The sequence below is a fragment of the Polistes dominula genome, unplaced genomic scaffold (genome assembly GCF_049000335.1).
Source record: "Polistes dominula isolate Pdom_NZ unplaced genomic scaffold, Pdom_raw_medaka contig_37, whole genome shotgun sequence".
Classification (NCBI taxonomy): Eukaryota; Metazoa; Arthropoda; class Insecta; order Hymenoptera; family Vespidae; genus Polistes; species Polistes dominula.
This window is the reverse complement of record NW_028301169.1, coordinates 1,622,100-1,639,651: the sequence shown is the minus strand read 5'-3', so window position 1 is coordinate 1,639,651 and position 17,552 is coordinate 1,622,100. Positions and strand designations below refer to the sequence as shown.

The following is a 17,552-nucleotide window of genomic DNA, read 5'->3' as shown; positions in this document are numbered from 1 at the left end:
GAACGATGAGGGAATATAAAAATAACAAAAGGCAAACATTATTTTTAAGTTATTATAATTTATTCCTTAAAATTATATATCATTAATTAAACAATTACGACAGTAACACTATTAAACAATATCAATCTCTTAATGCTATAGCGTGAACAATATTTTTTGTTAGTCCATCTTTAGCTAACACAAACAAACTGGATGGTTTACCTACTCGAGAGCATGCCACGTATAATTGTCCGTGTGAAAAACATGGTGTTCTCAAATCTAATCCACAAACAGACATCGTTTGACCTTGGGATTTGTTGATAGTCATTGCAAATGCCAATCTAATCGGAAACTGAATTCACACTCACAACGTGCATTCACGCGATTGGCAAGTGCGCTTCCGGAATCCTCGCCGCCCATAAAGTAGATTTGTAAGAATTTATGTGGTTCGTTTGGCATTGGCAGCAGTGAGCCCATTTTATGATAAACTTGGCCTCTGATTTTGAATGTAGAATTGAATTGTTGACCATTTGCATTAGTATTTCGAACTATTTCTGTTGCTCCGAACGATGTCATTTGAAAGCATGAATTGAATCTTCGAATTGACTTCAGGAACACGTTAGAATCTGGATCCGTGCCGATAAGTAAGCCGTTCAATGGTTCAGGTGGTGTTTCAATTTCAGGTAGTTGCACTTTTCCTGACGCGCAACACATCCCAGCTGGCTCATTTTTGAATTTCAGAGCATGACAATGCGGACATTCCTTGTCCATAGCACCAATTACCACTTTTGAATGAGCATAATATTCAATATCGGGCTCATACTGGAATGCTAGACGCAGGAATGAATCAGATATAAATGCTCGATGTACCTGTTGTCGTTGTTGGTCACTTGTTCTTCGTCTATTGACTGTGAAACGGCGTGATTTTCGTTGTTCTAATCTTCTGACTTCATTGCGTTCAGCTCGTGTATCTTCTGTCTCTTCTTGATGCAATTGCGCCATTCTGACACGTGCATCAGTATTTTGTTGCTGGATTTGTTCTTCTGTTCTTTCGGATCTTCTATTTCGCAACTTTAGAGCTTTAATTGTACTGCGGCTCAAATCAGCCCCTTTGCGTTTTCTTGGCATTGTGATTTTTTGGAAACTATGAAAATCTTAATTGTTCAATTACATTTTTTTAATAAAATTAAATTAAAACTACATTTTTATAAGATCAACAACATAAATAAAAAAAAGTATACTTACAACACAAAATCCGTTGTTATTGGAAGCTCGTGTCACGTGTTGAGTACTTTTGAGGTTATAAAATCACTTGATTAACTAATCGTGCAAAATACACTCAAAATTGATAATTTAATTATTATTGATAAAATAGGAATGATTAAAAGTTAATATAAGAGTTACACTGAGATAGCAAAATAATAATTGTCAACGTTACTACTACACTTGATGCATAAACAATAATGATGGCCGACAACTGTGTAGGGAGTAAAAAAAAAGGAAACCGGCTTCGTTCTCATCCCTACTCCGTGCTGTTTACTGGGTCAGAAGTGACACCTATAGACATCTGGCGGGGATAATAATAACTAAAAAAAAGACGATTGATCAGTTTTCGACCGGAGAGGAAAAATGATTAAATTACTAAAATGGCTATTAAAAAATAAGGGTTGATCGTAGAAGGGTGAAAATTAAGGATTGTATGTATTTTTGTATGTTGTATCATAAAAAAATAGAAATTACAAATTTTGTCTAAAAAATGAAAAAAAAAGTTTAGGGGTGGACTACCCCTAACATTTAGGGGGATGAAAAATAGATGTTGGCCGATTCTCATAGATACCGGATAAGCACAAAAAATTTCATCAAAATCGGTCAAGCCGTTTCGGAGGAGTATGGGAACGAAAACTGTGACACGAGATTTTTATATATATATAGATATATATATATATATATATATATATAAATGATGAATTGAAGTGGCACAAAATCTCTTATTAATCTGCAAAAAAAAATGATCTTCTGTAAAAAAAATTGTCTAATGTTGATTTATTATGTTTTGTTATTTCTAAATTTAGTTACGTAAACAAACAAAAAGAAAAAAACAACATGACGTATTTACACAACTAACAATTTACTTTATAATTGTTTATTCCCTTATCTATTTAGGATATATATTTAAATAGTCAGATAATAATAATAGATAATTATATTTTAAGATAATTTTCTTACATTGAGTAACGTGTTATTTTCAAGTGCGAAGTTAAATAATTATCATGACAAATTCAACAAAGCTTAAATTGTTCAATTGACATTTTACATTTTTTTTTTTGGTTTGATCATTTTTTAAAATTGTATGAAATCTTTATATGCAACGGTTAATACAATGGGGAACCATTTAAATCTACAATATCTACATGGAACACCTTAGCATGGACACGAACCCATTTTTAATATTTTAGCATGGATATGAACCTTTTTATTATATATATATATATATATTATATAAAATTAAGGAATATTAAGGAATGACCTCGTTAGTCAATTACTGGTCACAATTTTATCGAAAATTTCCAAATTTCAATAAATTCAGTTTAAAAATTTTACTTAAAAAATAAATAAATAAATAAAGTACTTCATTTGATTAATTCAATATAACTCGTATAACGTTTAATTAATTTATTTTCATTTTGGCGATCAGTTCCCGTCCTGTTTGGTTCAGTTTCGTGTTTCAATTTTTACGAAAGTTTAAAAAAAAAAAAAAATCAAACCCACAAATACATTTACAAAATAAATTAACATAAATAATTATCATCATCATCGCCGTTTTATATTCATATATTTCAAATTATAAAATCAAATTAAACTGGCATAAGAGATATTTTTAATTTGATATATAAGAAAAAAAACACACACACACAACAAAAATCCCACTCTTACCATACGTCGAATAGAATCAACTATAAAGTAGCTTTCTACTATTTAATGGCGTATCAGTCAAATATTAGTGAGAATGATTTAATTTGTCGGTTAAAAAAAAAAAAAGAAAAAAAAACAGTGTTTAATAATAAAAATACTTCTTTCATAATCTCTACACGGGATATGAAAAGGAAAAGAAGAAGAAGAAGAAGAAGAAAAAAAAGTAGGAAAAGTAAATAAAGAAAGAAGAACGAGCTTGTTGTTACAATAAATAATGTCTCTCAATAAATCGATTAATTATAGACGACTTTGAACCAAACTGACTAGTGTTAGAAACAGATATAAATCTCATTTGTGAAATGGTAAACAAGACTTTCTCGTTTTTAATCGATTAAATGTCTCATCGTTTTGGAATGATCTTTTAACGATATTTTTCAATTTCATTCTACGACTAACCGTTAAGGAAGAATGACGTTTAACGTCATTTATACGTAATAACTTTCTTAGAACAATAAAACAACAAATTTGTAACTATTATTTGTTACGTGTGTGTAATATCTACATTGTTTTGTGTTGTGTGTTAAGTTAAATGTCTCTTATCATACTTATTTAAATATAACATTGTTATATCTTTAACACACATTGTTATATATATATATATATACAAATATTCGTGATCAAATTTTGTAAAACGTCAGGGTTGCGACAATATTCAATACTTTTATTGTTCTATTACTATCTTCTTCATTTGTGAAAGTTGTATCAAGTATCACATACCTTCTCGTGAATTTCTCTTCTCGTCTTTGATTGTTTTTACTTTTTTATATATACATATATATATATTTATTCCTTTCATGTCCTGTTTTCAGACAACAGTTTAATTTTAAATTTTGTTTACTTTCATTTCACATTATTATATACTTTTATCGGATAGAAAACAACTTTCTCGACTGATTAACATTTTAATAAGAAATATTATTTATTCATATAATGAACGAAGAAACGAAAGAAGATGAGATACATATGACAACGGTAAGCTTATTTATTAATTAATTATTTCATATTTTGTTATACAATATATTACATTATTTATTTATATTTAAATTTGTTTAATTCAATGTTAACTGATCTAGGTTATATTTTTTATTTCAAATATTTATATATATATATATATTTAAATTTGTACTTTGAACACAATTTTTAGGTTAATTATATTTCAACTAATTATATTCAACTTTATTGTTTCACATTATTGTTACTTACTTTTCATTTCCTTTTGAAAATGTTCTCATTTTATTTTATATATATAAATATATAAATTTGTATTTTGAACACAACTTTTAGGTTAATTATATTTCAACTAATTATATTCAACTTTATTGTTTCACATTATTGTTACTTACTTTTCATTTCCTTTTGAAAATGTTCTCATTTTATTTTATATATATAAATATATAAATTTGTATTTTGAACACAACTTTTAGGTTAATTATATTTCAACTAATTATATTCAACTTTATTGTTTCACATTATTGTTACTTACTTTTCATTTCCTTTTGAAAATGTTCTCATTTTATTTTATATATATATATAAATTTGTATTTTGAACACAACTTTTAGGTTAATTCTATTTCAACTAATTATATTCAAATTTATTGTTTCACATTATTATTACTTACTTTTTATTTCCATTTGAAAATGTTATCATTTTATTTAATATATATATATATTTAAATTTGTACTTTGAACACAATTTTTAGGTTAATTCTATTTCAACTAATTATATTCAAATTTATTGTTTCACATTATTGTTACTTACTTTTTATTTCCGTTTGAAAATCTTCTAATTTTATTTAATATATTTGTATATATGTATTATCTATCTATCTATATATATATATATATACTAAAGAACGTAATATGTCGCTTGTACAATACCGCGAAAATATAAATTTGTTTATCTACTTAAAGTGACATCATGTTTCTCGGTATTTATCATCTTTGAGATTATTTACTACGACTTATCATTCTTTTTATTTTTATCATACTTTAAGGTTAACTTCCTATTTTTTTTCTTTTTAATCTTTTCCACATTTTTATTTTTCTACAACATTCTATGAGATTACTTTTTTTTGTATTAATAGAAATTACTCATTGTTATTGCGTTTAATCTTGAATACAAAAATTGATGTACATTTTATAAATTTACATAAATTATTATTTAATTAATATATAAGATTGAAATATAAATGTTTCATGTCATTTTCATTTATAGCCTGAACTCATAGAACATCACGGTTATATACCTGAAACTCATTATATTTGGACAGAAGATGGTTATTGTTTAACAGTACATAGAATCATAGGACCCAAAACATCAAATGAACAATTGACAGATTCCAATGTTACATCTAACACAGAACAAAATGTTACTGATGACTCAGAAATATCAACTTTATTAAATGTTGACAAATTGACACTTAATGAAAAGCCTGAAAATAATTCATCATCCAGACCACCGGTTATAGTAAATCATGGAGTACTTTCCAGTTCAGCAGATTGGGTTTTACTTGGACCGCAGAAAGCTCTTGGTATGGCTCTTCAAAAAAAAACTTGAAAAATATTTTGAATGAATTACAAATAACATTAATTCTTTTATTTATATTTATATAATATTTTTATCAGCGTATACTTTGTGTCAAGCTGGTTATGATGTATGGTTGGTAAATGCACGTGGTAATGCGTACTCCAGAAAGCATAAAATTTATACACCGAAGAACAGAGAGTTCTGGGACTTTAGGTAACCTTACTTTCAAATATTATCATTGATAAACTTAAAAGATATGTGTAATATTTGTTTATCATTGAATTACAGTTATCACGAGGTGGGATATTACGATTTACCAGCAATAATAGATTATGTTTTGGAAGAAACTGCCAATTCGGAATTATCTTATGTCGGCTATAGTCAAGGAACTACTGCATTTTACGTAATGGGCAGTGAAAGACCTGAATACAATGCTAAAGTTAAAGTAATGGTCAGCTTAGCGCCAATAGCTTTTTTATATAATCAACAAAGTCCATTACTCAAATTAGTTGTACATTTTTATAATTTAGTCGAGGTAATACAACAATATTAATTATTTATTCTTCTATATTCGTCACATTTGTTTGTTTGTTTTATAATTATGATAATTTATGTTTTACAGTGGGGTTCTTTTTATTGCAATATACATCATTGGTTTCCTCATAGTAAGTTTCAAGCACGTGCAGTTAGTACCATTATTCGTAATGCTCCTCCCGCATTGACAAAGAGTTTTTGCAATTGTTGGTTTCACATAATTGCTGGATTTGGTAGTAATCAATTGGACAAAGATATGTTTCCTTTAATTTTTGGACACTTTCCAGCTGGTGTTTCAGCCAAACAGATTATTCATTATAGTCAAGGCATTGTATCAGGTATATACAAGAAAACAAATTAACACACTCATCAATGGTTTTCATTAAACATTTCATTATATTCAACTTGTCGTTCAATCTTTTTAAGGAGCATTTAGAAAATTTGATTATGGGTTTAGTCAAAATTTAAAAAAATATGGTTCATCTCAACCACCAAAATATGATTTAAGAAAAGTTAAAGTACCAGTGGCAATATTTTACGGAGAAAATGATTCTTTGACACATTTTTCGGTAAGTAACTTCGTTATTTCAATTTATTTTCTATTTAATTTCTATATTGTCATGATTATTATTATTTCATTAAAATGTTGTTTTACAGGATGTGCAAAAAATTATAGACAAGTTACCGAATGTAATAGAGACGAAGAAAATCGAATATTCGAAATTTAATCATGTCGATTTTCTATGGGGTAGAGATGCTAAAAAACTTGTTTATAATAACGTTGTAGCAGTATTAAAACGATTCTAATTACACTTATAAATATTGGAAACCATTTTGGAAAAAAAAAACAAAAAAAAGAAACTAATTATAATACATATATATATAGATAGATAGATATATTTACATATATAAATAGAATTCATATTTAAATAATCAAATATGCATTTGTAAAAAGTTGATCGAAGGACATCTGGATGGTTCAAAGATTACAACAGTCACCCAGAAAGCAGCAAATTTGCAGGTTCAAGTTTCGATTAATCCAGTTAGTCCAATGGCCTAATTTTTTCATGAATAATTCTATTTATATATATATATATACATATAATATGGGTATTATTTATTTATAATAGTTGTATATATTTATATAGATATTGTTAATAAATATATTATAAATTATGTGTTATTATACAATGAATAATATCATAGAAAGGTTTATAAGAAAAAACGTGCTTCCATGAAGTAATAGTAGTAACCTTTTTTTATAATAATATATATAAAAATTTCATTTTTCCTATGATATTTGTATTATGATATTATAAATGTGCTATTATAATAATAATAATAATAATAATAATAATAATAATAATAATATAACTAAAAATTATATCTCATAAATTGATAGTAAAATATTTTATTAAAAATATGTTACACATTATCCTGTTTAACACAAAGAAAGAATTATACAGTTGGCAAAATTAAATCTACGAATTTAAAGATTAAAAGTAAAAAAAAAAAAAAGAGAAGAGAAGAGATTTCGAGACGAATCCATTCATTTGTTTGTTTGTTTGCACATTATTTTTTTCAAAGTCAAATAATTATTAACATTAATTATAAATGTTATTCTCATAATTATATATCATCATCAAACTTATATATTAAAACGTATTGCACATATACAATTAATTACAGTTTGAAGAAAAACAATTTTAATTATACATCAACGGAATGTTTCTTATTTTGTTTTTTTTTTTCGTTTTTTTTTTTTTTTTTTTTTTTTATATAGCACATGATAGTATACAATGGTTTATTACATGTTTTTTTTTTTTTTTTTTTCTACCTAGTATATTAAAATATTTTGTATATTATATACGTCGTCGTAGTTTCCAAGAAAAAACTTCAGTCTTAAAACGCTAATTGTAATTTTTATTTTTTTTTTAATTTTTTTTTTTTTTTTTTTTTTTTTTAAATGCTTCCAAACACACGGCCAAGAAAAATTTGTCTTCTGTCAAATTCATTAAAAATTATTTAACAAAATTCTATCTATTGTTTATAATTTATAATTTATTATTATTATTATTATTATTATTATTATTATTATTTTCTTCTCGTTTAACAGGAAATAGTTTTTTTTTATTTACTTTTTTTTTTTTTTATATATTTGACGAATTAATATGGAAATATTTTGAAAAATAAATTGTTAACTGTATATATACATATATGTGTATATATAAACTGTATACATATTACAGTTAACTATATATATATACATATATGTATATATAAACTGTATACATATTACAGTTAACTATATATATATATATATACATATATGTATATATAAACTGTATACATATTACAGTTAACTATATATATACACATATATGTATATATAAACTGTATACATATTACAGTTAACTGTATATATATACATATATGTTTATATAAACTGTATACATATTACAGTTAACTATATATATATACATATATGTGTATATAAACTGTATACATATTACAGTTAACTGTATATATACATATATGTATATATAAACTGTATATATATTATAGTTAACTGTATATATACATATATGTATATATAAACTGTATATATATTATAGTTAACTATATATATATATATATATATATATTTTTTTTTTTTTGTTAAATTTGAGATAATATATATAGTAGTAATATATTTGAATATAGTCAAGAGAAAATTGAAAACTATACCATATATATGTATATATGTTCTTCCGTTCTACTACTTGTATCGTTATTTCTTAATAATAAATAAAATTATAAACAGATCTATTTTTTTTGAAATCAATAAAAAATGTATAATTGCAATGTGCATTAACAAATGTATAATATCATTGCCGTATAAATTAACAAATGGAATATCATTTATATTTAATAATTATTATATTTGCTGCGATGTGGAATGTTCGATTTTTTTTTTATATCCTTAAATATCAATAATAATAATAATTATTCGCTGGTAGAGATACACACAACAGTTGTATAAAAAAAAAAAAAATAATAATAATATTACATAATATATGATTTAAACATTATTAATCTTATAAAATACAGCTGCAATTTTTTTCATGCCATTTTATAGAGAATTCAAACTTTTCGAAGATTTTTGAATATACATGATGTGGATTCTCGTTATATTATAAATCTTTTTTTTTATACTGGCACATATGTATATGTATAATGAATGCATGTATAAATTTAGACAAATTTGCAAACGAATATAAAAACATGTAATTTATATTACATAGATCGAAACTTCTCAAAATTTGATTCTCAACTCCATTACAGAGAGGATCACAGGAATTTAAATATAAATAACAAAGTATTCAACATACAATGATAAAAAATTAATTGTACAAATAGTATATCAATGAATTTATGATATTAAAAAAGAAAATACTGTAAAATCTATATTCATAGTTGTAAAAAAAAAGAAAAAGAAGCTTGAGAAGCCTTGATATAAATTTTCATTCTAATAATAGTATTTAAAATGAGTACATAAAAAAGCATGAAAAATAAAACATCTTTTTGTTTCGTTTCATTTTCATTTGTAAAAATTAAAATGTTAGTATTATAATATCATAGAGTATTATATATATATATATATATATTAATTGATATTATTATCGATATATTAATGCTCTATATATCATTTATCTATACTTACTAACTATAATATCAATAAAAACATAGAATTTCAATCCGATTTTTTTTTTTTTTTTTGAATTGTTCAATATTATTCGTGTACGTTCTAAAAAGATCTCACAATATCATATTTTGTATAAAAGATAATGCAAAAAAAAAAACAATCAAATTAAATACTGTATATTTAAGCTACGCAAAAGTTTGTCAAACAAAACAAAACAAAACATTGTATTCTATTACGTATGCGAAAGAACAAATTTTTGTTTAATTAATTTCATTTTTTCTTCTATCAACAAATAATTACAACAACAAAATATTTCGAAATTATATTACTTTTTTTTTTCAAGGAAGAAAATTTAAAATGAGATAATTCGTTTGGCAGTTAAGTACCACGCAATTCTAGCTTCGTGCGAGATAAGAATAGTTTTTTTTTTTTTTTGTTTAAATATATTTTGTTTGTTTATCGACATACAAAACTGTTCTCTTTGTTTCTCTTTTTCTTCTTCTTCTTCTTCTTTTTTTTGTATCAACAATTCAAATAGTTTAACCAGTTAAGCGTGTTCGACGACTATATCCGGCATCGCTTGATTATCGCGTTCACACACCAGAGCGCGCGCACTCTGCGCACAAATCGCCACACTTAACTGGTTAACTCTGCGAATGCAACGTCCTTGTGTGCACGTATTCACGTGCAATGAATGTACTACCATATAGATATACTTTATATATATATATATGTATGTAATTAATAATTAACAAATAGATTTGTATGTTGGTAGCAAGCGGTAAGAAATATATCGTAACAATAAATGCAATGTAGAAATTTGAATAATTATTTTCTACATTCATTTTTCATTTTGTTCTATTAAATGCTATTGAGAATTTTTTTTCTTTTTTTTTTTTGATATCTTACATGCAAATATTATTAATTTTTGTCTCTTCTATAATTTATTAATAATTTATACTTACAAAGATTGTGACGAGGAATGTTTTTTGTTGCAGCATTATGCGCTTTCTTAAATGGAATTCAAACTTATTGACTGCTATTTTGTTTTTCTTTTTGTTCTCTTTTGTTCAAAATATTTGTACAAATAGATTTCATCATCCTTATTTTTCTTTTTTCCTTTCTTTCTTTTTGTTTTGTTTTTTTTGTTGTTGTTGTTGTTGTTATTCTTCTATTACGTTCCTTTTCTCCATTTGTTATTAATTTTTGATCGTGTTTAATATAATAATACTTGAATAATTATATATTATATATATATATATACTAACATATTTCGCTTTGAGTTCTACTAGTTTTTGTTTCTTATAACAATATACGCGTATTAAACAACGTAAGGCTGAAAGCTTAGTTTCAATATTTCAAATATAGCTCCTCTATCGAATATTAATTAATTCACTTACGATTATTCGAACATTGAATGCTTGAAAAATTGTACGAAGAGACGATTATATATATATTATAAAAACGAAGTATATTATCTTTGCGAAGACTGGAAAGGCCCTTTTTTTTTGTGTTCTTTTTCTTTTTTGTGTTAGATCTATTAGATTCAACATTATACGTTTTCAATGAAAATTCTTGAAATATCTGTTATTATGTAATTTTTAAGATAGATTAATAATTACGATAATCTATATCGTATCTAAGAAATAGATACATTTAAAGCGAAAGATGATTTATATATATATATATATATATATATATATATATATATATATATATATATAGTCTAATTTTAATTTTGCATGCACTTGTTGTGTATCAATTCAGGCACGAATGAATCGTCGCAACGTAGCTCGAGCACAACGAACCCAGCCTTTGTGTATTGGCAAAGGTATTGGCAATGATTCGATGTTCAATGTAGGCGGATGGTTCTGTCATGTACAATGATCACCGTATGCTGTCCAACGTGCATCATCGCTTTCATGAGTTAAATAACGGTATCCTACTTTATTTTCCAATTCTCTTAAATCACACCATGTTTGATAATCCTATTAGACAGCACATGAATATTATTAATGTTTATTACTTAAGAAAATAAATGCAGAATTGATTATATTTCAATATTTCTTACCTGCAACCAAACATGTTGTAAACTTTTATCCACCGTATATCTTTTTCTTTGTTTTACTTGTAATAAATTGTTAATTAAATCGATAGCTGAAAATAATAGACGTCCCCAATGAAGATTTAGTAGAATTATTGGTAATTACGTATTAATGCCATTGTAGCAAAAATTCCGCTAATGCGCCAATAAAGAGCAATCTTGTTGTTCGCATACAACAACCGTTAGGATTGCGTCAGGATTTCGTTAGGGTTTCGTCAGGGTTATGGCGACAGCATCAGGTGAAAGTTAAATTCTATATTGGCCCCCATTTTTCACCGAAATCCGATTGTGTGACTACTTTTTATAAATAAACTGTTTTGATTTTAAATTTAAGGTGTAGATTGGGTCGCATTAGAGGAATTTTGCTGCAGTGACGTTAATACCTAAGTAACGTGAATGATTTTTTTTTATAAATAAATAGATAATTTCTTATAATATAAGTTTACCGTCAGATGAGATTTCTTTCCATGGTGTAGGTGGATACATAAATGCAGCATTTTGAATTTGTTCGTTGATATCTTCTTCCTCGTTGAATGGAAATGTACCGCTTAATGATACATAAATAATAACTCCTACACTCCACATATCCAATGAACGATTATAGCCCTTATTTCTCAATACTTCTGGTGCTAAATATGCAGGTGTTCCAACAACGCTTCTTCGAAAACTTTTCTCTCCGATAATTCGCGCAAAACCAAAATCACACAGTTTCACTTGTGTAAATTCATTGTCACTACTGAGTAAAACATTTTCAGGTTTTAAATCGCAATGAACGATATTTTTACTGTGCAAATGTTTCAATGCAACCAATATTTGTGTTATGAGAAATTTTGTTATTCTTTCACTTAGACGTCCCATTTCTGAATTTAATATCATCTCTAACATATCACCTTTCAATTTTTCCATAACAACAAATATTCTTTCAGGTGTCTCAAACATACGTTCCAAATTGACGACCCCGCTGTGCGATAGATTTTGTAAAATGGCCACTTCATTTTTAAGTTGTGCTTCTTGTTTAGTAGGAAAACGTAATTTATCAATAACTTTGATGGCAACTGCTCTACCACTTTTACGATGTACACCACCATAAACTATACCAAATTGACCTGATCCTAAAACTTCATCGGGAAATATTTGATAGAGTTGTGACATGTCAGTTATATTTTCTTCCGGTTCTGTTGATTCCTCTTGATCTACTATTATATAAATGACATTTATTTTTTAATATATTAATAAGATGACAATAATAATCTTGACTTACTAGTAGAAGCTGTAGTTACTGGCATAAGTGCTTGTCTAATATTAGTTTCCCATGATCTAGCTACATGTACACCTATACCACTTTCCGATGCTGGAACTTGACCATTGTTTTCACCATAAGTTGGATCTTCTCCAACGAAATAATCAACAGTTGATGTTTTTAACTCAAAACAATGCATTATAGCTAAAATCAATATATTATTTTTTTTTTCTTAAATATTTCAAATCATATACATATATTTGATTATAATGAATTTATATAATTGAACACTCACGCGAACGAAGTATCTTAGCAGTTTCAATCGACAAAATTTCAGCTAGTGGAATTTCTTTGTAATACTTAGAACTACTATCACTTTGAAAAAGTGTTATAGCTTTAGTATCCAATCGCCAATAATGTTTTTTCCTCTGTAACCCATTAAGTATCGTTAATTTAAAGTCTGAAGAAAATTTGAATCATCTTCAACTCACCACTGGATCACGATTCGTAAAGTGTACCATCCAACCTTCTTTCAAAACTTTCGAACCACGTCGTTTTGTATGTTTAACACTTTGAACTATACGCATTAATGGAATGTTGTTACTTGGTGTAGAACTGCAACTGAACAAATATTATTTTACAACATTGGAAATTAGTCATTTTTATACAAATAGAAGGAACATACCTAGATGGTCTGGATTTTTGGAATTCATCATAATTAACATCTTCATTTGTTTGTATGTGATCCTATATAAAAATACAATAAAAGTATTATTTTATATTTATATATATATACACATTTTTATTTAAACAAAATAATATTTACTGTATATTCATCGGGAGCTTTATTTTCATCCGTTATATATGTGGGCAATTTAACTGGTAAAAGTAATTCTGTATCACTGTCTCCATCACCTTCTTCATTTCTACCATCACATTTACCTTCTGGTTCACTACCAACACCACTGTCAGGATATTCATTACCTAAAATAATCATGTTTCAATGTTAAGAATACATTTTCAAAAGTAATAATAATAATGATTGTTATAAATATTCTATGTACCAGTACTGTCACGTGGATTCTCTCCAATACAATCTTTTGGAATTTTTTCAATACACTTTTTGTGAGCATTGTATTGACAATCTTTACATTGTAGGCCTTGCTTGAATAAGCCTCTTAATAATTTTTTACAATGCCCACAAACCGTTGGACGTGTATACGTGTGTAATACAAATGTATGTGGAATTTTGATACGAGTAGCAACCTCTTTTTCAACCCAAATTGTTTTTCCACTCAATGACGGTGAACGAGATTGTTTTGGAGTGACTATGCTTGGAACTGCCTATAAAATGAATCAATCAAAACTATGTTTTTCAAATTTAATTAGAAAATAATTAAGTGAACTAATTATTACAATGTTATGATATCCTTACCAAAGTATTATTACTTTGATTTACATTGGGTATATTATTTGCACTATGATTGTCATCACTAATGCTAGTCAAGCTACTTGTAGAACCTTGACTTGGGGATCTTGGCACATTTAACATTGCAGAACTACGTCTCCTTTGACTGCCATCTTGTGAACAGTTATTAGGTACTTTAGTAACACACCGTTTATGATAATTCATACCACAACCTGTTAAATAAAAGAATATATATATGTATATATATTATTCAAATGTTCTGTATATTAATAATAAATTGAACAATATTCAATATTTACCTTCACATTTAAGACCTTGTCGTACAAGACCAAACAACATCTCTCCGCAAAAATCACAAAATGTTGGAACTTTATAAGAATGAACGGTTAAAGCATGAGGACGAATTGGAACATCTTCACTTGGCACTTGAGCTTAAATTTTATACATATTATATTTAATTTATTAATATATATATATATATACATTATAATATTTGAAACTTACCAGTTAGAACAATTTCAACTAGTGTTTCATCCACAACCTCCATTGCATTGGTTATTAATTGTAAAATATTAGTAGAACTGTAATCATGTTTGAACAGAAGTAATCTTTCATACAGATGACTTAACCCATGATCTGGACACTTGGCATTTATAAAGTTACACGCAAAATCTTTCAATGCTTTTAATGTCAACGTGCTAGCTTCTACGGTGACAGTGTCACGAGTTAAACCAAATTGAAATAGAAATGTAACTTCTGGTCCCTCCATGTTTTTACCGGTTTTTATCTGTAAATTCAAAGAATTATTTTCAATATGTAAAAAAGAAAAAAAGAAAAAAAAAAGAAAGATTGATATATCATTAAAAGAACACAATTGACATGCTTCTATTCTAGAAACATAAAATCTTCCAAAATATAAAGCAACTTGGTAATTGGTACAAAGAGATATTCATGAAAATAACAACAAATATACAAACAACTGTTCTGTAAAAACAAAAACCATGCTCAAACGATACAACACAGAAGAGACAGACAGACATAAAAGAACATTTGAAAATAATTATTATAAGAAACACACTCTATACATGGATGTAATGATGATTAGAAAATTCAGGAACAATCCTATGTCTGTCATTAACTGAAACATCTGTCAAAAAGTTGGAAGATCTCTTGGTATTGCTGTTGAAGTATTGGATGCATTTTTGAAGATAAACAATTGTTCTATAACAGGAGATCAAAAATGAACAAATTGAACAAAAAAACAATGTATTTAATAATAATTATATATATATATATATATGTGTGTGTATGTTTGTTTGTTTGTTTGTTTGTTAACACTCTTTCTTTCTTTCTTTCTTATTTCTTAAAGTACAAGTAATTACTAAAAAAGAAATACAGAAACAAAAAAATTATATTAAATAAAAAAATAAAAATACAGAACATTTACGTACTTCAATTTCGTATTAAAAATAATTCCTCAATTAGTGAAATTGAAAATTGCGGGATTTTCGAGTCGATTGTTTCCACAAGTGTCATCGAGGAGCGTCAACTCCATGCCTGACACACATTCGTCAATGACATTTTACAGTTATCTCTGACCGACCCACCTTGACATAAACTTTTAGCATTCCCAGTTAAGCAAGAGAACAAAAAAAAATATATGTACGATTTGTCTCAATGGATAATAATAATTGTTTGTAAATCAATAATTAAAATGATTTATTATTACAATTAATCAAATAATTAAGATGGTGTTAGTTGTACCTTTATAGTTTTTGCTTTTAAAACACAAATCAATGGATTTACGTTTAAGCGACATGTATGTGTCACTAACACACATACACACACACACACACACAACACAGAGGATTTATGTTAACATGCTAATCCCAACTTTGTTGGATATCGGCTATGCTTGGGGATTTTAGAATCCCCTTAATATTATACACATACCTGTGAATAGTGAAAAAAAACAAAGATAGAAAGAGACAGAGAGGATATACAGTATGGTTGTACGCATGAATATTATTCATGTGTTTTTTTTTTTTTTTTTTTTTAAGGGAACCAATAACAACAATTCTTACCAAAGCCAACGTCACAGAAAACAAAAAGTGTTTTCATTTAAAACCAATTTTTATCTTTCTAGATTAATTGGACAAGTATATTTGATTATTCCATTCGGTTAGAAAATAATAATATTAATGGTGTCGTAATCAATCGTAATATGTTACACAATGTAATATCTGATTTATCGTATTTTATTGTATAAAGAGAAAAAAAAACAAAGGAATGTGATGCAAACAATGCATTTGATAACAGTAACGTAATTATACTTTCATTGATAAATTATGTTATGTCTGTTGCATTTTGTTTTGTTTTTGTATTCTAGTGTTTGTAAATATTGTATTATCGTTTAATATTTTTTTTATCTTACATCATAGAAATGATAATTATCTGATTTTATTTATCTTATCGATGTAAGGGGTGTGACTATTTATAAATTATTATGATTACGATATATTTACAATCATTCATTTGACTATTTTATTTTGATCTAAACAAAGATAAATATTATATTAAAAATGTGTTATTTATCTAGTTTAAATGAGATATACATCTGTTGGATTTCTAGAGAAAGAATCGGATTGGTCGAGGATTATCTTTAAGATAATATTTTCGTCCAATCTTAAGACTTTTCTAAACTCTCGTAGTACCAATATGAACCTCGTAGTATTTCTATGTGAACCATAATCATAAAATAACATGCACATTCCTTAAATCATTTTTTTCTTTTTTTTTTTTAAATTATCTTTCTTCAACAAACAAACAAACAAACAAACAAAAAACAATTTCAATTAAAATCTGAAATCAATTTATAAACAAAACAAAAAATATGAAATGAACGTATGCATATATTATTCATTAATCTTACTACGCTAATCTTTTTTTATCTATAGAGAAATAAATAAATGACACGTGAATATAAAAATAAGAAAAAAAAAGTAAAAAATAAAAAATCTAAAATTAATTTGTTACATAAATAAAATGGAGGAAAAAGAAAAAAGGAAAAAAAGATCGACG

General features: G+C 26.3%; 3 protein-coding genes across 15 annotated transcripts; 1 reads left to right on the top strand and 2 right to left on the bottom strand.

Annotated features, from left to right (window-relative positions):
• Positions 1 to 38: 38 nt before the first annotated feature.
• LOC149030428 (uncharacterized) lies at positions 39 to 1,564 on the bottom strand. Of its 2 annotated transcripts, none has more exons than XM_089179188.1 (2): positions 1,225 to 1,564; positions 39 to 1,133 (listed from the first exon to the last, which is right to left on the bottom strand). In XM_089179188.1, the coding sequence occupies exon 2, from the start codon at positions 1,105 to 1,107 to the stop codon at positions 304 to 306; it is 804 nt and encodes a 267-aa protein (XP_089035314.1). In that variant the 5' UTR covers positions 1,108 to 1,133; positions 1,225 to 1,564; the 3' UTR covers positions 39 to 303. The 2 variants fall into 2 exon arrangements, with proteins under 2 accessions (XP_089035314.1, XP_089035315.1); XM_089179189.1 differs by having other exon boundaries at positions 39 to 1,123.
• Positions 1,565 to 2,769: 1,205 nt separating this feature from the next.
• Positions 2,770 to 7,189, top strand: LOC107069427 (lipase 3). Of its 5 annotated transcripts, none has more exons than XM_015326736.2 (8): positions 2,770 to 3,254; positions 3,827 to 3,924; positions 5,168 to 5,483; positions 5,578 to 5,692; positions 5,768 to 6,014; positions 6,102 to 6,351; positions 6,440 to 6,582; positions 6,671 to 7,189. In XM_015326736.2, the coding sequence occupies exons 2-8, from the start codon at positions 3,883 to 3,885 to the stop codon at positions 6,818 to 6,820; spliced, it is 1,263 nt and encodes a 420-aa protein (XP_015182222.1). In that variant the 5' UTR covers positions 2,770 to 3,254; positions 3,827 to 3,882; the 3' UTR covers positions 6,821 to 7,189. The 5 variants fall into 5 exon arrangements, with proteins under 5 accessions (XP_015182222.1, XP_089035313.1, XP_015182225.1 ...); XM_089179187.1 differs by having other exon boundaries at positions 2,770 to 3,483; XM_015326738.2 differs by having other exon boundaries at positions 2,771 to 3,254; positions 3,893 to 3,924.
• A 2,999-nt stretch (positions 7,190 to 10,188) lies between these two features.
• Positions 10,189 to 16,414, bottom strand: PKD (serine/threonine-protein kinase D3). 8 transcript variants are annotated; one of them, XM_015326725.2, is made up of 15 exons: positions 16,236 to 16,414; positions 15,923 to 16,089; positions 15,550 to 15,692; positions 14,976 to 15,258; positions 14,771 to 14,902; positions 14,478 to 14,683; positions 14,107 to 14,386; positions 13,869 to 14,026; positions 13,728 to 13,789; positions 13,534 to 13,663; positions 13,338 to 13,470; positions 13,064 to 13,246; positions 12,249 to 12,998; positions 11,770 to 11,855; positions 10,189 to 11,686 (listed from the first exon to the last, which is right to left on the bottom strand). In XM_015326725.2, the coding sequence occupies exons 3-15, from the start codon at positions 15,616 to 15,618 to the stop codon at positions 11,573 to 11,575; spliced, it is 2,586 nt and encodes an 861-aa protein (XP_015182211.1). In that variant the 5' UTR covers positions 15,619 to 15,692; positions 15,923 to 16,089; positions 16,236 to 16,414; the 3' UTR covers positions 10,189 to 11,572. The 8 variants fall into 8 exon arrangements, with proteins under 8 accessions (XP_015182211.1, XP_015182213.1, XP_015182212.1 ...); XM_015326727.2 differs by lacking the exon at positions 15,923 to 16,089; XM_015326726.2 differs by lacking the exon at positions 16,236 to 16,414 and having other exon boundaries at positions 15,923 to 16,229.
• Positions 16,415 to 17,552: the final 1,138 nt, after the last annotated feature.

Coding starts and splice junctions, on each gene's coding strand:
- LOC107069427 (XM_015326736.2), top strand. CDS start 3,883: ATGAACGAAGAAACGAAAGAAGATGAGATACATATGACAACG. Junction 6,015..6,101: donor ATTTTTATAATTTAGTCGAG/GTAATACAACAA, acceptor TATGTTTTACAG/TGGGGTTCTTTTTATTGCAA. Junction 6,583..6,670: donor ATTCTTTGACACATTTTTCG/GTAAGTAACTTC, acceptor GTTGTTTTACAG/GATGTGCAAAAAATTATAGA.
- LOC149030428 (XM_089179188.1), bottom strand. CDS start 1,107: ATGCCAAGAAAACGCAAAGGGGCTGATTTGAGCCGCAGTACAATTAAA.
- PKD (XM_015326725.2), bottom strand. CDS start 15,618: ATGTTTCAGTTAATGACAGACATAGGATTGTTCCTGAATTTTCTAATC. Junction 14,903..14,975: donor AGTTGAAATTGTTCTAACTG/GTAAGTTTCAAA, acceptor ATAAAATTTAAG/CTCAAGTGCCAAGTGAAGAT. Junction 14,027..14,106: donor GAATCCACGTGACAGTACTG/GTACATAGAATA, acceptor TGATTATTTTAG/GTAATGAATATCCTGACAGT.